The sequence below is a fragment of the Pantherophis guttatus genome, chromosome 2 (assembly GCF_059756535.1).
Source record: "Pantherophis guttatus breed Tessera chromosome 2, ASM5975653v1, whole genome shotgun sequence".
Taxonomy (NCBI): domain Eukaryota; kingdom Metazoa; phylum Chordata; class Lepidosauria; order Squamata; family Colubridae; genus Pantherophis; species Pantherophis guttatus.
Genome location: NC_142064.1, coordinates 260,517,785 through 260,538,426, shown reverse-complemented (window position 1 = coordinate 260,538,426; position 20,642 = coordinate 260,517,785). Strand labels below are relative to the sequence as shown.

Sequence of the window (20,642 nt, the reverse complement as noted above, 5' to 3'; positions counted from 1 at the left end):
TAAATTTTACATGGAAAAAGTTTTGAGGACCGAAAAGCACAAATTAAATAAATTATAGGATACTCTGTAAACATATATTTTCAGGAAAGGATCCATGATGTTCTGGAAAACTCTCTCCTTCCTCTTTGCCATTCAGGAGATCAACCAAGACCCCGGGATTCTTTACAACATCACTCTGGGCTACAATATCTACGACAACTATTATGATGCTAGGATGACTTCGGATGCTCTTCTAAACTTAGTTTCTACTGGGGAGGCAAATATTCCAAACTATAGTTGCGGAAGGCAAGAAAACCTATTGGCTGTCCTTGAAGGATCTGATGCTGATATTTCCATCCAGATTTCAACCATTTTGGGCATCTTCAAAATACCACAGGTATATCTGGGTGTGTGTCAGGAAGGTGGGCAAATTAATTCCATTTATTTATTTATTTATTTATTTATTTATTTATTTATTTATTTATTTATTTACTTTTCATATTTCTATGCCGCCCACTCTCCCAGGGCTCTGGGCGGCTTACAAGAAAGACAGTATACTAAATAGCATATTGCCTCCAACAATCTGGGTCCTCATTTTACCTACCTCGGAAGGATGGAAGGCTGAGTCAACCTTGAGCCTGGTGAGATTTGATCCACTGATCTGCTGAACTAGCAGTCAGCTGAAGTAGCTGCAGTACTGCACTCTAACCACTGCGCCACCTCGGCTCTTGACATTTTGTATATAAAATTCAAAATGAGATTATTACTATGGAGATAATAGCATCAAAGCTGATGGACATAGATTCTCAGAGGAAGCAAAAAGTTTAAATTGTCCTGTCCTCTCCATTGCAGATTGTGTTTGGTCCAAAAGTCCAAAAATGCCAGGGAATTTCTAGAAGGCTGGCATTCTAACAAATCAGCCATCAATAGACACATAGACATTAACAGCATCTATAGACTATGCAAAGGAGACAATCAACCAGCCCAAAAGAGAACAAAAAGACTCCAGCACCTATCTACCAATAATAGCAACAGCACTTAGACTTATATATAGCTTCACAGTGCTTTATAACTTTCTCTAAGCGGTTTACAGAGTAAGCCTATTGCCCCCAACAGTCTGGGTCCTCATTTTACCAACTTCAGAAGGATGGAAGACTGAGTCAACCTTGAGCCGGTGAGAATCAAACTGCCAAACAGCTGGCAGCAGCCAGTCAGCAGAAGTAGCCTGCAGTACTGCATTTTAACCACTGCGCCACCATGGCTCTTATTCAGCAACCAGATCAGCATAGATTAACTGGAGACTGGACTGCCATCTATCAAAAATGGTGTAAGGTCTGCTTGGGCGAGGGGTGGGTGGGAGTGTTGGATTAGATGACCTACAAGTCACTTCCAACTTTGTTAATCTGTATCAGTATTTAACTCCAAGATTAACTTCAGATCAACAATCAAGTAAGCAGTATCCCAATCAAGAAACTGCAAAAGAGACATCAGTAAACAGCCTAATCAAATAATCTCTAAGACCCACCCACACAGAGAGGCAAGTCACCAGAATATAAACTGCCAGCAAACAGCACTCCTTACTAGCACTGATGATGTAACCTAGTTTGAGATAATGAAACATCTGCAAGAAAACAAGCAAGCTCAGAGAGCACCATGGACCCCACAAAATACACCATTAACCTCTCCCTTTTCTTTTCAGCTCAGTTATAATTTTGTTTCACCAGTTCAGTCAGATAAAACCCCGTTTCCTTTTTCCTACCACGTGGTCCCCAGAGATGGAACTCTGAAGCCAGGAATTATCCAACTGCTCCTGCATTTTAGCTGGACCTTGATAGGACTCATTGTGGCAGACACCGACAATGGAGAGAGCTTTATGAGGATTTTGACCCCTATGCTAATAAAGAACGGCATTTGTGCGGTTGTATCCCAAAGCATTTCGGTAACCGACAAGAGTGTCAACATTCGTTTTGCCCAGTTCTCCAAATGGAAACAAATCAACGTCTTTGTTTACTACGCTGAAGCCAGTTCTTTCCTAAAAGCAATATTTGTTATACAAAAAGTAATCGCTGTCTTGACAAGACCTATCGTAGGAAAAATCTGGGTCACGACAGCTCTCTGGGACCTCTCTTTAGAGTTGATGTACAGTGATGTCTCTTTCCGATACATCCACGGCATTTTTTCTTTCTTCATGCAAGGAAATACAAAGAGGAAACCTGGTGATTTTGAAGCCTTTTATGATTCCGTTGGAGAGTTTGTAGCCAAAGTGTTTAGTTGTTCCTACTTGAAAGATGTCTCGACTGTGAAAGGCTGGATAAGATGCACAGAGAAAGAGAAACGGGAGACCTTGCCACAGGAAGACTGCCAAAGGACTTTGTCTTTAGACAGCTCTTGCATTTACAACATCATCTGGGCCACAGCACGGGCCTTACATGCTGCACATTTATCTCTCTCCAAGAGGTGGGTGATGAAAGGTGGAAGCAGGTTAGAGATTCAGAAGCTACAGGCTTGGCAGGTAATCCGTTTCTCCTCAGAGGCCTCTTCTCACGCATAAGAATCCATGATGCAAATATAACAGAATAACAGAGTTGGAAGGGACCTTGGAGCAGGGGTGAAATTCAGCAGATTCTGACAGAGTTCTGGAAAACCAGTAGCGGAAATTTTGAGTAGTTTGGAGAACCAGTAGCGGAATTTTTGAGTTGTTCAGAGAATTGGCAAATACCACCTCTGGCTGGTCCCAGAGTGGGGTGAGAATGGAGATTTTGCAATATCCTTCCCCCAGGAGTGAGGAGGGAATGGGGATTTTGCAGTATCCTCCCCTTGCCACGCCCACCAAGCCATACCATGCCCACCAAGCCACGCCCACAGAACCGGTAGTAAAAAAATTTGAATTTTACCACTGCCTTGGAGGTCTTTTAGTCCAGCCCCCTGCTCAAACAGAAACCTGAAAGCATTTCAGACAAACAAGTTATCCAATCTCTTCTTAAAAACCTCCAGTCACGGAGCACCACAACTTCTTAAGGCAAGCTGTTCCACTGATTAATTGTCAGGAAATTTCTCCTTAGTTCTAGGTTGGTTCTCTCCTTGATTAGTTGTGAAACAAACAAACAAAAGTTTATTCCCAAATTTCATCAAATGCTGGTGAGGTAAAAATTTGGGAATGACACCCATTTGTATAGCTTTCTATGTTGCCTCCACTTTCCCCCATAATGCTACAACTATAACAAACCTCTCAGATTGAGCTTCCCATTCAAAGAGTCTTGCTTTCAATTCACACATACAGTAAATTTGCATTTCTCTCACATTGGAGTCTGGATGACCCACAGACTGATAAGGACAATTTTTTGTATGCATTTTCTATGTCTGACGTCTTTGGATGTCCTGCTAATATTTGTATATGTGTGTCTATGTGTCTTTGTTTGTGTGTGTGTGTGTTTGACTTTGTATCTTGTTCCTAGTCCTTTTTGATTCGTTAGTGTTTTATTAATGATATTACTTTATTAATCCATGTATAATTATTTTAGTGCAAACTAGTTTCACACTTTTGCACAACAAAACTAATATATCCATTTTTAAAACAGAAGAGAAGGAGCGAGGAAAACAAAGAAAATGTGAACAATAATTTACTCTGCACTTTTTGCTAATCAGTCCAATGCCCAAAGCAGGAAATTAAATGAATCAGCTAAACACATACAATAATTAGTTTACTGCTTTTTAACTTAATTTGTAATACTAAACAATAATTTTGCTTTGTCTGAAAATAAGCCAAGATGAGCTTGGAAGTTTCTTCTCAGGATAAAATAAATAAGAAGAAAGGAAGGAAGAAAGGGAGAGAGAGAGAGAGAGAGAGAAAGAAAGGAAGGAAGAAAGGAAGGAAGCAAGGAAGGAAGGAAGGAAGGAAGGAAGGAAGGAAGGAAGGAAGGAAGGAAGGAAGGTTGGTTCAAATGTTTAAAGACAGAATAATAATAAATTCAGTTTGGAGATTAAGTATTTATTTACTTATTGTTTATTTATTGGTTCGATTTATATGCCACCCTTCTCCGGAGACTCAGGGCGGCTTACAATGTGTTAAGCAATAGCCTTCATACTTTTGTATATACCTGCTTAGTAGGGCTTTTGCCCCCCCCCCCAAAGCGGTGTTCTTTTTTTATACAAAGTCATCTTATTGCCCCCACAATCCAGGTCCTCATTATCTGGGTCCTCATTAATAATAATAATAATAATAATAATAATAATAATAATAATAATAATAATAATAATAATAATAATAATAATAATAATAATTTTATTTCTATACCGCCCTTCTCCCGAAGGACTCAGGGCGGTGTACAGCCAATTTAAAAACACAAAACACAACAATGATTAAAAATTAAAATAATTAAATAGATTTTGCCGATTTAAAACCCCAAAAATTTAAAATACCCCAATTTAAAATTATTATGTTGATAGCCCGGCCTGGCGGAACAACAGGGTCTTCAATGCGCAACAAAACACCCGGAGGTCGGAGATCTTACGTATTTCTGGGGGCAGTTCATTCCACAGGGCTGGGGCTCCCACAAAAGTACTCAGTATGAGTACTTTTGATCAAATTTTTGAATTTACTTTCCAACTGGGATTAATATTTTGAATGAGGTGGGTTCAGATGATTTGTCCATTCATTTTTGATTCCATTTGATCCAGAAAAGTGAATCAATCTGAAGTGAAGCACACTAAATCAAATCAACTTTCCAAATTCACATGAGCCATCAGTGTGGACCAATAATCCAAACTGGATAGGAAACTTGACTTTTCTATCTACTGCAGTTTCTTCTTCCATTCCAGCTTCACCTTTTTTTGCAAAATTCTCCGTTCTACAATTCCTCCATGGATGGAATCTACTTAGATGAGAGAGGAGACCTGGCCGCTGACTTTGACATCATCTACTGGACCGTCTTACCAAATAAGTCCATTGCCAGAGTGAAATTCGGGAACCTAAAACGACGGAGCACCCTTGACTTCAATCTCGTCATCAACCCGGATGATATGGCACAGATGAATTTGTTGAACAAGGTGGGGGGAAATGGTTTTATTTTATCATTTTGGCTACGTTTAGAATACTGCTTAATGTCACCCAATCGGAAATCATATGGCGCTTCCCTTATTCCTCCATTTACACAGTTCTGACAGATCATCAAAAGCTTCATCCAGAGTTAAAGGACTGTCTTTGTCCTGAAGAATAAAAAGAAGAATCTAAAACAGTGGGGTGTCAAATTCATGTCGTCACGTCATCGTCACGTGACATATCACAACTTCCCCCCCCCTTTGGTAAATGAGGGGTGGGTGTGGTCAGCCCATGACGCATCCGGGCCATGGGCCGGAAGTTTGACATCCCTGATCTAAAACATCACTGAAGCAGACAGGGGACGTAGGGAAAGGTAACAAAGAATGTATTACCTTGTGGTGAGATGGGTGGCACGTAACACCCCTCCTGCGCGAGTTGCACTGGCTCCCGGTGGTCTTCCTGGTGCGATTCAAGGTGTTGGTGACCACCTTTAAAGCGCTCCATGGCTTAGGACCGGGGTATATACGAGACCGCCTTCTGCCACTAACAGCCTCCCACTGGCCAATACGCTCCCACAGAGAGCGGCTCCTCAGGGTGCCGTCGGCCAAACAATGTCAACTGGCAACACCCAGGGGGAGAGCCTTCTCTGTGGGGGCACCAGCTTTCTGGAATGAGCTCCCCCTAGAGCTTCGTCTTAGCCCTGACCTGCATATCTTTCGCCGCACCCTGAAGACTCTTCTGTTCCAGCAAGCTGGACTGGCCTAATATGAATTTTATAAGGGGTGTATGTATGTTTTAATTTTTGAGCCAAATTCTATATATTTGATTTTAATTGGTTTTAAATTTTGTAAATCTATGTGTTTTAATATGGCTGTACACTGCCCTGAGTCCTTCGGGAGAAGGGCGGTATAGAAGTCTAATTATAAATAAATAAATGAATAAAATTAATTAAAAAAATTAACTAACTAACTAACTAACTACCTAACTAACTAATTAATTAATTAATTTCAGGGCTAGTTTATATAGGTAGCCCTCGACTTGTGACCACAATTGAGCCCAAAATTTCTGTTGCTAAGTGAGACATTTGTTAAATGAGATTTGCCCCATTTTACAACATGTCATGCCATCTTTGTTAAGTGAATCACTGCACTTATTAAGTTAGTTCACCCGGTGGTAAGTGAATCTGAAGTTCCTTCATTGACTTTGCTTATCGGAAGGTCTCAAAAGGGTATCACATGACCCTGAGACACTGCATCTGTCATAAGTATGAGTCAGAGTCTGAATCTTGATCACGTGACCATGGGGATGCTGCGATGGTCGTAAATGTGAAAAATGGTCATAAGTTACTTTTTCCAGTGTCATTGAAACTTTGAACGGTCATTAAATAAGTTGTGGTAAACCAAAGATTGTCTGTATTAAGCCAAATCAGATAAATAGCTGTTAATATATTTTCCTTGATCTTCTTTGCTTGTGTGATTAGTTTCTGCCTCCCTCTAGGTGTGGAAAAAGTTGTCTCCCTGGATTTGTTAAAGTAGTTCAAGAGGGGAAGCCAGTTTGCTGCTATGATTGTGTTCCATGTGCAGAAGGGACCATCTCAGTTCACGAAGGTGAGTGACTCCAAAGTAGAAGGCTGTCTCGGGTTGCCACAAAGAAGAAGGAGTCAAACTATTTTCCAAAGCACCTGAGGGTAGAACAAGAAGCAATGGGTGGAAACTAATCAAGGAGAGAAGCAATTTAGAACTAAGGAGAAATTTCCTGACAGTTAGAACAATTAATCAGTGGAACAACTTGCCTGCAGAAATTGTGAATGCCCCAACACTGGAAATTTTTAAGAAGATGTTGGATAACCATTTGTCTGAAGTGGTGTAGGGTTTCCTGCCTAAGCAGGGGGTTGGACTAGAAGACTTTCAAGGTCCCTTCCAACTCTGTTATTCTATTCTATTCTATTCTATTCTATTCTATTCTATTCTATTCTATTCTATTCTATTCTATTCTATTCTATTCTATTCTATTCTATTCTATTCTATTCTAAATAGACTTCTCCACCTCTTTCCGAGACAAGAATTCTTTAAAAGGACTTTGATCCCTTTCCTGCCATTTTATTCTCAACATTTATTCCCTAAATTGTGTTCTACAAAATGATTTTAATAGAGAGTCATGGATTGACCAGATCAGTGGTGGGATTCAGCCGATTCGCACTGGCTCAGGCGAACCGGTTGTTAAATTACCCACCCTCCCGCTATCAAAGTGGATCCTGGACGCTGCACTGAGCACAATGGAGAAATGGGCAATGGAGTGGCTGGCGCGAGGGAAGGAGAAGGCAGCTTTCCCTCCTCCTTCCCTTGTGCTGGCCGCTCCGTTGCCCATTTCTCCATTGCAGCGCAGCGCAACACCCAGGATCCACTTTGATTGCAGGGGAGGGGGTAATTTAACAACCGGTTCACCCAGGGTCAGGTTGGCCATTGCGGGAGGCTTGTCCCTCATGTGTGGTGGAGCTGGAGAATGGGGATGGGCCACACCTCCCATGACAGCCAACCTGATCCCGGGCTAACCGGTTGTTAAATTATTTGAATCACCACTGGACCAGGTGCAGCTTGCCTCAATGCATCGTTTACTTTACCAACTGCAGAAATTTCTTTATGTTTAAGTGGCTAGGATCATGCATTTTCTCAGTGCAGGGACAAGTGTCATAGTAGAAATTAATTTGAGAAAGTTATAGAATCCTAGTATTGGAAGGAGCTAATCAACCAATTAGGGCCAGAATCCAAATGGAAACATCCATGACAGATGATGGTTTGACTCTTGCTTAAGTGCAGGAGGGCTTTGAGCTGGCTCCTCCTATTTAATGATGAATGAAGAAGCTGGATTAAGTACACAGAGTCCCAGGTTCTTTCCATCCTCATCTCTCTGGGGGATTCTGGTCAATCACCCTCTCAGCCCCAAAACAAGGTGATGTAGAGGTATAAAAACTGGAGTAGAAGCAGGAAAACCTAGGGCAGTGATGGCTAATCTTTTTGTTGTTCTGTGCCAAAAGTGTGTGTGCGCATGTGCAACAGCATGTCCGTGTGCAGGCACCCATAATTCAATCTGCGCACTCCCCCATGTGCCCCACCCCCCTGTGCATGTGTGCATGACCCCCCCTTGCTCCCCCCCTGCGCATGTACACATGAAACCCCCCCGCCCCGTTTTGGGCCTAGTAGGCTTCCCTGCAGCCTCCTGGAACCAAAAACAGGCCGTGAGGGGGCACTCCGCTCCCCCTCGTGCCCTGTTTTAAGCCTAGTAGGCCTCCCTGCAGCCTCCTAGGATCAAAAATGGGCGACAGCACCTCCTGTGCTCCCCCTGTCCCCCGCCCATGCGTGCGCAACCCTCTTGCACATGCATGCATGTCTCCTGCATGTGCCCCACCCACGCGCTTGCACGGCAGAGACCTGAAAATCAGCTGGCCGGCGGGAGGCACGTATGCATGCGCGGTGGAGCTGAACTGGGCGATGGCTCGCATGCCCGCAGAGAGGGCTCTGTGTGCCAGCTGTGGCACCCATGCCATAGGTTCGCCATCATGGACCTACGGTCAAAAAGCTCCTTGAGGGGATCTGGGATAGTTCCTTCCTCACAGATTAAAAGCCAGTGTGGTGTAAGTGGAGGAGTTGGACCAGAAGTAAAGAGGTCCAGTTTCTAGTTCCTCCCTCATGTGAGCCGTTTGAGATAGACTAGACTAGGAAACCAAGCTCATGGGTACTAATCAGGGCCGGATTTTCCTATAGGCTAACTAGGCTTCAGCCTAGGGCCTCAAAATCAAGAGGGGCCTACATTCAAATTGTTAGCAAAATTAAAATTACACTTTCACTATAGGTGAAAGGGCCTCATAAGTGGAATAGCTTAGGGCCTCTTTTCATCTAAATCCGGCCCTGGTACTAATATACTTTTATTCTAAGGTTACTATAACAGAATCTTGCAAATCTGAGTGCACCCCCCCCTTGTGAGAATTAGGGAGGGTCACGTTTGAAACACCTTTTCAAATTAAATCTCTATCTCCAGATCAAATTTGTTTTGGCTGGTTGTGTGGCTCTTCCCCTTGCTTCTTAAAGTTATTTCAGGTGTCCAATACACGTCAAGTATGAAAGTTCCCAGGGGAGTTTAACATTAATTGCTTTTTCTTAGTTAAATCCATTTTAGTTCAGATAGGAAAAATTGATTTTAGATTGTACTTAGTTCTAAGTATAAAACAATAACATTGCTAATGCTCGGTTAATGCTAGGGATACTGCATATTAATGACATTGGTTGTGACATAGTGGTTAGAATACAGCGTTGCAGGCTAACTCACTGCTCACTGCCAGGTGTTTGTTTCTCACTGGTTCAAGGTTGACTCAAACTTCCATCTGTCAATGATCCGACTAATGAGCACAAGCCAATCAGAACTCTGACTAGAATCTTCCTCAAAGAACTTCTTTATTGAGTACATCATATCGGCCCCGCTTAAAGGAAAACCAACTGTAAATAATTCCCGTGATTTCATTATAATTAAAATAGGAAATAATCCCATCCCCAAGGATCACAGGACACGATGGCCAATTAGGTTAATTGGTGGGCTCTCCAGGCACTCCTTCCCCGACCTTATCTGTTACCAGTAGAGATGACTTTGGTTCCCAAGAGAAAGCTCTCTATTGTGTCTAGTAAGGCATTCCAACCTCCTTCCCCCCTGTGTGGCAACTGAGGAACAGGAAAATGGCTTCTGCCACGTGCGGTTTGAAGTTGACACCATCCTTCTGAGGTTGGTAAAATGAGGGCCCAGATTGTTGGGGGCAATATGCTGACTCTGAAAACCATTTAGAAAGGGCTGTAAAGCATTGTGAAATGGTATATAAGTCTAAGTGTTGTTGCTATTGCTATTTGGAAGTCATGGCTGTTGAGGACAGTAGGGTCAATGTTGGCGATTGGGGCATGGGATGAATATTATTATGCAGAATTTTTGTCCCCCCATATAATTAGCTGTGGGTTTTTTCCCCCCTGACTTTTGGTATCATTATAAATTATTGAATGGGGTGGAAAAAACCATGCTGTGACATGGTTCAGATCTAACACTTACTCTTTCAGATGCTGAAAAGTGCAACAAGTGTCCAGAAGATCAACATCCGAATAAGGACAGCGATAAATGCATTTCCAAACTTAAAACCTTCCTTTCTTATGAAGGACATTTGGGCATCATCCTAGCTGCCTTTGCCTTATTCCTTTCCTTAACCACTGGGTTTGTGTTGGGAATCTTCATCAAATTTGTAGAAACTCCAATAGTCAAGGCTAACAATCAAGATCTCTCCTACATTCTCCTTGGCTCTCTCCTGCTTTCCTTCTTGTCTTCCTTTTTCTTCATTGGCCAGCCAAGAAGAGCCACCTGCCTTCTGCGACAAGCAGCCTTCAACATCATTTTTTCAGTGGCCATCTCTTCTCTCTTGGCCAAAACCATCATGGTGGTGCTGGCCTTCCTAGCCACCAAGCCAGGCAATAGCATGAGAAGATGGCTGGGGAAGTCTTTGGGCAATTCCATTGTCTTTTCTTGTTCTGTTGTTCAAATTATGATCTGCACTATCTGGTTGGGCACCACTCCCCCCTTCCCTGATTTGGATATGCATTCCCAGGCTGCAGAGATTGTAGTGCAATGCAATGAAGGTTCAATCACCATGTTTTACTCTGCCCTTGGCTACATGGGCTTCCTTGCTGTTGTCTGCTTCACAATTGCTTTCCTAGCCCGAAGACTACCTGCAGCCTTCAATGAAGCTAAGCTGATCACCTTCAGCATGCTGGTTTTCTGTAGTGTTTGGATCTCCTTTGTGCCCACCTATCTGAGCACCAAGGGCAAGTACATGGTGGCTGTGCAGGTCTTCTCCATCTTGGCCTCCAGTGCTGGCTTGTTGGGCTGCATTTTTTTCCCCAAGTGCTACATTATTTTGCTCAGGCCGGAGCTGAATACAAAGGAGCAGCTAACCATGAAAGTAAAATAAATCACCTCATGGATGCTAGCAACATGGAGCTATACTAGCAATATTGCTGCTGTGGTGTACCATGAATATTTATAGACTTTTTAATAGAGTTTTTATTTTTATTTCATGGTTTGGGGTTTTCTGTTGTTTGTACTACTCAAGATTGTTGCTGCATATTAACAGCTATATAATGTAGGAGATGACCAGGCTAAGCCTGAGGGAGGAGTCAAACACATCATACGTCACCAGTTCCTGTTCACCTCCAAGAAATCTAGTCTTGAATTCCTTTCTGTCCTTAATTCCTGCGAATTTCCCTTGACTGTTAATTGGCCAGATTTTTGTAGAGAGCTTAAGTTTACAATAAATGAATTGCCTGGATCTCCTAATTTTCCCGGCTCTTGACAAATATTTTAAAATAGATAAATAAATGCCGAATACGAGGGAGAACAGAAATTTTCTGCAGTCTTCCCAACAGAACCACAAACAAAATCTCTACTGGGTATTGTACAATTTCTAGCAAGGATGGGGTAGTTTACAATCTATTTCAGATGCATTTGGAATGAATGTGCTTTGGCCTGATCATGAGTGGTGGAATAAATTCCAATGCATATTTTTTATTTAACACTAAAGCTTTATCCTATGTTCTATCTTCTTAATTGTCCATTTGATGATAAGATTTTTGTTTACAGTTGTGCCAGTTTTTATTTTTCATTTATTTATAAAATGTATAGGCCGACCTTATTTATTTATTTATTTATTTTATTTGATTTCTATACCGCCCTACTCCCGAAGGACTCAGGGCGGTGCACAGCCAAACAATAAAACACATACATACAAAATTTAAAAGTAGAATAAAATCAAATTAAATAATTTTGGCCCCAACAAATTTAAAACCCCAAACTTTTAAAACCAATTTAAAATTGAATGTATAAAATACTAAAAGATATTTAAAAATTAAAAATCTTTTATAAAAGAGGGAGAAAATTAGGCTAGGCCCGCCTGGTGAAATAGTAAGGTCTTTAAAGCACGGCGGAAGGTGCGCAGATCCGGGATCCTCCGTATCTCTGGGGGGAGCTCGTTCTTACCTTAAGATAATTCTATCTGCCAAAGTTGTATCAATTATCCCAAATATCAATAAAATGTATTCATTTAGTGGGAATAAATAGATTCAAGGATGTGTAATGATTGCCATCTTACTTCTATTTCTTCTGCAGATGAAGATGTTCAGCTTGTTAAAATAACAGACTCTTGGTGCCTCTTGTATATCAAAGCTGCTATACTACATTTCAAATGTTACTGTAATATCCTTATATTTAGAGCCGTGTTTCTCAGCCTCAGAAATTTTAATATATGTGTACTTAACAAATCTAAAATTGCTGAGGTTGAGAAACACTGATTTAGAATAATGTATATATCTCCTTCCCTTATTAGCTGTTTCTTCTTCACATTTGGGGATCTTCACAATATATATATTGTTCTGCAGAGTTTTCACAGGGTTCTATAAGAGGTCTTGACTGAACAAAAAAATTATTCACTGTCTTTTGAATTTCACAGGCTGTACTTTGACCTACAGATATAAGAATTTTTTGGAACATTCTTTCAAAAGTTCCTCCAGTGTAAAATGTTTGAGAAAGGCAAAAGCAGAAAATAACTTTTGACCTTCTGAAAACAATTTTTGGTAACTGACCAGCCAATTTCTGAACGAACAGTTGCCTAAATTTTTCTGGAAGACCAGCAGAATAAATAGGATGCATAATAAACAAAAGTGGTAGTAAGATCATTTCAAAATCTCAATCAAGAGAAAAAGTACGAACAAACAGAAACAGTTACAGGATTTATTAAATCCTGTAACAGTGGGGAGGGGGGTGCTGACCTGGCGGGTATTACGGATACCTGGCTGGGCTTGGAGAGTGGGGTTCCCCTCGTTGAAATGTGCCCACCAGGCTTCCGCACATTCCATCAACCGAGGGCTCAGGGTAAGGGTGGGGGGTTGCGGCTATTATAAAGGAAAGTCTTCTGCCACTGATAGCCTCCCACCGGCCAATACGCTCCCACAGAGAGGGACTCCTCAGGGTGCCGTCGGTCAAACAATGTCGACTGGTGACACCCAGGGGTAGAGCCTTCTCTGTGGGGGCCTCTGGAATGAATTGCCCCCAGAGATACGTATGATCCCCGACCTACATACCTTTTGCCGTGTCCTTAAGACTCTATTGTTTCAACAGGCCAGGCTGGCTTTTTTAATTAAACACCGAATTTTAATTGGGTGTTTTTGGTTTTTTGATACAAGGGCCAAATTATTTAATATGGTTTAAACTGTTTTTTAAATTTTTGGAGATATGTTGTTTTATTGTGGCTGTACACCGCCCTGAGTTCTTCAGGACAAGGGCGGTATAAAATTTTAAATAATAAATAAATAAATAATAAATAAAAAAAAATTAAGGTTAGAACAATAAAAAACTAATAAATACTAAAAAAAAGAAAAACAAAATAATAGAAGGTAGAGAAAAAAAAGAAATATATGTATATATAAATGATTTCCCCCTTCATTACAACAAATCTAAACAATTTTAATAACTTGCCACCTTGTCTCAAAATACAACAAATGATCTCTTCTTCCCATATCCAATCTCTTATTTATATATATAAAAAAATCCTTTAAAACCTTAACATTTTGTACTGATTAACAAAAATCCATTAAGGGTTACCAGAGAGAAGAACGTATGTATTTTAACCTGGAACAAATAAATCAACTTTATATTTTTGTTTTCCTTTTTAATAATCTTGATCTTTAGTTGCTTTAAATAATGTCCTAAAACTTGATTTCTTTTCATTTTCTCTTTGTCTCTTCTCACAAAATTCTTCCAAGGTTTCACAAGCCTCTTTTGTAAATCCAATATAAGGACATTATAAAGGCCACTCTCTTGAGGTATTATTTGTATGTCCCTTTTAATTATTTTAACACCAGCTGGTTTCTTTTGTCTGTCCAATGCAGTACAGTATCTTTTTCCTGTATCTTTCTTGTAGCTTGTCATTTTAAAATACATTTTCAGATCAGTCTCAGTCTTTTCTGGTAAAACCTGTCTCTCTTCCATAACATCTTTGAAACACAGTCCATCTATAGAGACAGACAAACTTAAAATTAACATCAGAATCCATGATTCAAAAATAGCATGTCAAATCTATATATATAAAAGCGAAATACCACTCATGCATCATCACGAAATCTGTAGAACCGTAAAGCCTATAAAGTTGAAATTTGGCATGTATGTTCCTATTGGCTTCTAGGTGCTCGCTAAGAAAGGATTTTTCGAAATGACCATCAGATCATTAGTATTTCTTATATTATGATTAACACCTTCTGATGCTAAGGATTTAGACTTTCTACTCCCCCTCTCCACCTGAAAAGAGCTTTGTTCCTACTGCCACTTGGGCATGGGTGTTGCCAGAATGTGACTTATCCGACCTGTGGGCTGGGAGTTAGACATTCTACTCCCCACCTGAAAGAGAGAGGGGGGAAGGGGAGAGGAAAGGAGAGACTTCGGTGGGGCAAGTCTGAGGGAGAGAAGGGGAGAGGAGAGGCCGATCAAGCCTGATCACATAGGGAGGGAATCTGGAAGTGGTGCGGCGGCACTGGCTGGGAAAATGCTGGGCTCTGATGAACTTGGCAAAAATCAGCCAGACGAACCGACACTGGGGAGTCTTCAGACCAAAGCTGTCCTGTAGGGACAGTGAAGAAAGAGAGGCAGCTGGGTGTCTAAAGAGGGACAGACAAGTTCCTTGGATAGCCTGAGAAACTCTCTCCGAGCTGGTGATGAGGGGTGGTGATCAGGGTGAATCGCCATGAAGCTGGAGCCTCTGGAGCAAGCGATGTACAGGAGGGAAGATTTGGACAGAGTGCTGGTCTTGGGTGAGTGATTGGCTAACCCACAGACAATAAAAAGAAAATTCTAAATATTTTTAACTACTAAACTATTACTAAAATTAGCCCGGCGTGGAAATTGTGGCTAAATAGCGGTGGGGGGAAATGGCTCACCTGGAGATGCAAGCTAAAATAAGGAAAAATTTCCTGATAGTGAGAAATATTTATCAGTGGAAAAGCCTGCCTCCCTGAGTTTTGGGTGCTCCATCACTGGAGGATTCCAATAATAGTTTGGACAACCATTTTTGGGGGATGGTTATAAGGTCTCCTGCCTTGGGTAGAAGATTGGACCAAAAGACCTCCAAGGTCCCTTCCAGCCCTAGGATTCTATGATCTCAACTTCCTGCCTGACCTGTAAGAGTTTGCTGGCTGGCTGCTGAAGCTTCTCTTCTATCTCCTGGATGAGATGGTCAAGAGAGCCCAGTTCCTCCATGTGCTTGGCCAAACCCTTCTCCTTTCTTGCCATAATATCCTTCTCCGTTTCTTCCATTTGAGTCAATAGAAGCTTCTCCTGTCCTTCTAACCAGAGTTGTAGCTCTCTGAATTCAGCCACTACATTTTTTTTCACTTTTTCAATGAGATCCTAGAACAAGAAAGAGGAAAAGCAAAAGTCATAATTTTATTTTTTTACTTAATTAATTTTTCTTTTATTTTAATTGTTATAATAATTAAACAGATTTCAGAAGTGAGGTGGGAGAATATCTGAAGGAGACAAAAAACTCATTTGATATTAAAAAGCGTAGGGGGAAAGCATTTTTTTTAAAAAGGCTCTAGTTTAATGACCTGTCATGAAAATCTTCTTGGCAATCAGGGATTCCAAAAACAGAGATAGAAAAATGTTTGAGTTCACAATTTTTTCAATAGGATGAAATATGGTTTGCATTAATTTATTAAACAAAACAAACCCATTATATAAAAAATGGCTCATGGGATAGGGGCACTTAACCCAACTGTGACTCATTCAGTCAATGGTGACACCTTAGTCCCCAGGTTAAGACCAAGTTCTGTACCCTAACACCATCTTTAACTTGAATTTCATTTAAGTCAGAATTTGTACTAAAACACAGGCTGTCTATTATCAAAGATGGCAGACGGTGTTTTCTTTCCTATTAGCTCAGAAGCTCCTCACTGTTGGATCAATACTTACAAGCATCTCCTGCACTGTTTGCTCTGTGTCTCCTTTGTATGTAGCTATTTTTTCTTTCTCCTCCTTCTGAGCCTTCAGGCAATCCTCCACCTTGATCTGAAAAATACAACTTTTCAGTTTCTTTCCCGTAAAGAATTACATCGGAGGGAAGACCCAGTTAGAAGATATATGCAATCGTCATAAATACATGGCAGTTGGCAAGCGTCCAAATTTTGATCATGTGACCACAGAATGCTGCAATGATCATAAGGGTGAAAAACATTATGTCACTTTTTTCATTGACATCGTAACTTTTATCAGTAACTAAACGAATGGTTTTAAGTCAAGGACTACACGTAATGGCATTAAAGTGAGCTGCCTGAGTCTCCTGGTTGCAGTCATCTAGAAGCATCACTGAGAAATGAACGTTTGGCCTGATCCAGCAGGAGTGTTTTTCGGGATCTGCACTCAAGACTTTGGAGGAATGACAATTTCATTCTAGAGCAAATGTGGAAAGGGAGCTGGCAAAGGGAGCCTATTTTGCCCTACAGGCAATTTCCCTTGCTAAGCAAGACAGTTAAGTGATGTTCTTGCTGCAGTTGTTTTTTTTTAAAAAATAATATTTATTAAATTTTCAAACATTAAAATATACAGTACAAAAAATAGAAAAGAACAAAAAATAAAAAACTATAACATACAACAAAAACAAACAAAAAGAAACACATCAAAACCTAAGCACTAGTAACAACTTTTCTATATAAGTATCTCTATCCTAATTAACTTCCATATACAAATTCTACTTCTATCTGTCTTAACTTACATCCTTATCTAAGTTACAGTATCTTCTATTCACAATTCGGTTGTTAAGTGAATCACTGCAGTTGTTCACTTTTAGTAACACAGTTGTGAAGCGATACTGGCTTCCCAATTGACTTTGCTTGTGAGAAGGTCACTAAATGAATGGTTGTAATTCAAAGACTATGGTAAATCTGTCTTCAAAAAGCAGCCACACAGGATAAAGCAGGAGGTGAAGGTCTCAGGTTGGAATTAGGGAAGTTTGTTAAAGGAATGGCCGAGGCAGAAAGTTGCAGAGAAATGTAATAACACCAGGAACCAATGGGGGGACACATAGACATCAACTTTGGAAACCGTCTTATTATAATAATAAAACACACAGCTCTTTTGATAAGAAAGCTAATTAGCACAAATACGCAATGTATGAGGAATGTGAGTAAAGTAGGCCAGGACAAGAACTCAAAAGAAACTCCTGTCAAGGAACCTTAATCTGAACCCTATATTTTGAATTATTACATCGTTCAGGGGTCTTGGCTCCTTTAGCTGTTGAGACCCTTTTGCTGAAGTACGTCATTAAAAGTCCCCTCAGCCTCCTCTCCAGTCTGGTTCTAATTCGCATCTGCGCCAGGCTAAACCCAGTTTGTGGACAACAGAAAAAGTAAATTGGTCCAAGGATTGCCAGGAAGACCAAGGATCTGGATGCCCCTCCGCAGCGATTCCTCCTGGCTGACTCCTACCTGGTATTCCGGGAAAGCCTCCTCCGCAGGGATCACCAAGTGGCTCCTGTGCTCTTTGGATCGGTCGCAGACCACGCAGATGTGGGTCTCGTGGTCCTTACAAAAGAACTTGAGGGGCTCCCGGTGCTTCGGGCAGAAGCTCCCTCCTTCCTCGTTCCTAGGACTGCCACATCGCCTGGCCTCTTCCACCAGCCGCGCCAGCTGCCGGATGGGGAGGAGGCTGCGGGGCACAAAGGTCTGCCTGCACTGGGGGCAGGAAGCCTCCGATTCCGATGTCCCCCAACTGCGGGTCAGGCAGCCCCGGCAGAAGTTGTGGCCACACTCCGGGATGAGCACGGGGTCCTGGAAAAAGTCCAGGCAGATGGAGCAGGTGAGTTCTTCCAGGGAACCTTGCAAGGGCACTTCAGCCGCCATCGCCGCCTCCTCCGCCGGGACAAAGAAAGAGAAAGTTAAGCTTTGTTTCTTTTCCTCCAAATCAGGTGACCGCCTTTGGGCTCTGCCCACACGGGAAACCGAAATGGATTGCTGTTATTCTTGCGGTCAGCCTCGCTGGCTTCTTAAAGGGGGAAAAAAGTGTTTTATAAACAACAAACTGGAGAGAAGCAAACATTCGCAGGACGGACCCCCGATCAATTATTATTTGCCCAATCAGCTCGTCAAAGGTTTCAAAATAATAATCCTTCTTCTTCCTTTCTTCGTTCTTCCATCTTGGCGATCATGTTGGCTGTTCTGTTCATGGAACAAAGGCTAAAGAAAGGAGGCGAGGCAGGATAAACACTTCACAACATGTTTATTGGCTAACAATAACAGCTAACAATGACTCGCTCTGATTAGCTAACTACCTTGGAGAGCGAGCAAGGTTTTGAGGCACGGACAGCTCTTTTATACTTCAGCTGTCAGAGGCTGGGCCAATCAGGAGCTGCCAATTTCCCGCCGGCTGCCTGCCGGCGTTTAGACCAATCGGCTGCTCTCTTGGCCACTCGTGCTTGCTGTCCGGACGTAACACCCCTTTCTTCCTGGATGGCACAAATGTACTCAGCGAGGTAAGCCGGGCGTCTTCTGGTCCTCCCTGATCTGCGTGGCCCCTCGGAGACAGCTGCGGTAGGAGGACCCATGCCTGGCGCCTCTGGAACTCCTGGAGACTGCAGTTCAGCTTCGGATGGCGCTTCGAACGGCAACATGGGTGCAGTAACAACGGGTAAGTCTGCGGACCCCTCGTTGTCGGTTTGAGCCTCAGGAGGTGACTTGCTTTCAGGAGATGAGGCTCTGGCAGAACTCGGTATGACTAACCCGGATAGGGCTTCGTCTGTGATCGTCCCTTGTGGGGGCAACTGGCGGCGGCGCAGCTGGTCCACGTGCCTCCGCCAGGTACGGCCGTCTCCTAGCTGAACTCTGTATGACCGTGGCCCCGTAACCTCTATAATCTGGCCCGGCACCCAACGGGGATCCCCCCCCATAATTTTGGGCATACACCCACTCCCCCTCTTGGAAGGAACGGGCTCCGCCACTTGAATCCCTTGTACTTGATTCCAAATCTCCCGGATCCCAAAACCGGAATGTGATTACCTTGGTAGTCACGAAGCCTAAATGTACAAAAGGATAAACGCTTCCTAGACATCGAGGGCACCAGTCGTTTAAAAGTGCTCCACGAAATTATTGACACAGAAGAGCCAGTGTCGACTTCCATTCTACAAGGTTTACCCTCTAAGAGAACTGTGAGGAAAATTTTTTCCCTCAAGTCCGATTTTGACTGGCCTATAACTATCTCAGGGTGGCAGGCACCCTTGTAAATATTAAAACATTCTTCTTCCCTCCTACTCTGCCTGTTTCGGGGTTGGTAATTTCGGCTAGGTCTAGGAAGACTGTTATAATTATTATTATTATTATTATTACTGTTATTAGCCAGTTGGCTAGCTTTACAAACCCTAGCAAGGTGGCCTTTTTGACCACATCGTCTGCAGTCAGCGTTTTTGAATCTGCATGAGGAACGGGAATGATTCCCTCCGCACCCTGCACATGGGGCTTGAGTCCTCAATCCCTCAGAATTCCCACCTTTCTTTTGGGTCGTTTGTAAGCAACTTACATCTTCCTCGCCCTCTGACAGCTGGTCAGACTCGACCTCAATTTCCTCATGGTGAACCATGGTAGTTTTCTGGGCAACTTGCGGGCTGAGGTTCTGCCTTATCTCGGTAGCTGATTTAACTGATAATTCAGAGGCTCTAGCCTCATCTATAGCTATAGCTGTTTGCAATGTAATATCCATTCTAGCTAATAAGCGACGCTGTAAGCGGATATCCCTGACCCCACATATTAACTGGTCCAAAAGGATTTCTTCTAAGTAATCTCTAAAATCACAATACAAAGCGGCTGCCCTTAAGGCTGCCATGTATTGATTAATAGTTTCCCCTTCTGCCTGAAAACGGTGCCGAAATGCAAAACATCTAGCAACTCTTGAGGGTAGAGGGGCATAGTGGCCTTTTAAAATGGCTAGCAATGTCTCCCAGGGCACATTATGGACTGTCTGAGGTGCTAATAGTGCCCTAGCTGTCTCGAACATATCATGCCCACAGACACTGAGGAAAACAGCTAACTTCCTATCCCCTGGCAGACTTTTATAGTCATTTGCGACCAGGAAACAGTTAAAATGGTTGAAGAATGAATGCCAGGTCTCCACTGCCTGGTTGAAAGGGGCAAATGTAGATAGGGTGGACATCTTCCTGAAGAACAGTGTCAGACCTTAGAATTTGCGATGTCTCGTTGCTGTGGCTCAGCTCAGTGCTTCAGCTCTTCTTCTTCTTCTTTTTTTTTTTATTGAAAAAGTTTTCAAATACAAATTTTTCCCCCATTTTTCTCCCCCCCTCCCTAACCCCCCCTCACCACCCATCCCCCCGTGACTTCTTCACAACAAAAACCTAATTCATAACAGATTATATAATATTTTACCATCCCCTTACTCCCTCCTCTAAATACTGACCCTTACATGCTAATAATATTATTAATATTATTACTTCCCCCTTTTACCATACATTTCAACATAACATTATATGTTGAACATTATATGTTCTAATTTAGCA

The 20,642-nt window shown here is 42.1% G+C and overlaps 2 protein-coding genes across 2 annotated transcripts; one reads left to right on the top strand and one right to left on the bottom strand.

Moving 5' to 3' along the window:
• The first annotated feature begins 214 nt into the window (after window positions 1-214).
• Window positions 215-11,012, top strand: LOC148115687 (vomeronasal type-2 receptor 26-like). Its single transcript, XM_087885220.1, has 5 exons — window positions 215-376; window positions 1,679-2,491; window positions 4,798-5,025; window positions 6,498-6,624; window positions 10,111-11,012. The coding sequence occupies exons 1-5, from the start codon at window positions 215-217 to the stop codon at window positions 11,010-11,012; spliced, it is 2,232 nt and encodes a 743-aa protein (XP_087741346.1).
• Window positions 11,013-15,087: 4,075 nt separating this feature from the next.
• Window positions 15,088-17,997, bottom strand: LOC148115686 (E3 ubiquitin-protein ligase TRIM11-like). Its single transcript, XM_087888174.1, has 3 exons — window positions 17,569-17,997; window positions 16,058-16,153; window positions 15,088-15,493 (listed from the first exon to the last, which is right to left on the bottom strand). Exons 1-3 carry the CDS (start codon window positions 17,980-17,982, stop codon window positions 15,230-15,232), a joined length of 774 nt encoding a protein of 257 aa, XP_087744300.1. The 5' UTR covers window positions 17,983-17,997; the 3' UTR covers window positions 15,088-15,229.
• Window positions 17,998-20,642: the final 2,645 nt, after the last annotated feature.

Coding starts and splice junctions, on each gene's coding strand:
- LOC148115686 (XM_087888174.1), bottom strand. CDS start 17,982: ATGGCGGCTGAAGTGCCCTTGCAAGGTTCCCTGGAAGAACTCACCTGC. Junction 16,154..17,568: donor AGGCTTTCCCGGAATACCAG/GTAGGAGTCAGC, acceptor TGTATTTTTCAG/ATCAAGGTGGAGGATTGCCT. Junction 15,494..16,057: donor AAACAGTGCAGGAGATGCTT/GTAAGTATTGAT, acceptor TTCTTGTTCTAG/GATCTCATTGAAAAAGTGAA.
- LOC148115687 (XM_087885220.1), top strand. CDS start 215: ATGACTTCGGATGCTCTTCTAAACTTAGTTTCTACTGGGGAGGCAAAT. Junction 377..1,678: donor GCATCTTCAAAATACCACAG/GTATATCTGGGT, acceptor TTTTCTTTTCAG/CTCAGTTATAATTTTGTTTC. Junction 6,625..10,110: donor GACCATCTCAGTTCACGAAG/GTGAGTGACTCC, acceptor TTACTCTTTCAG/ATGCTGAAAAGTGCAACAAG.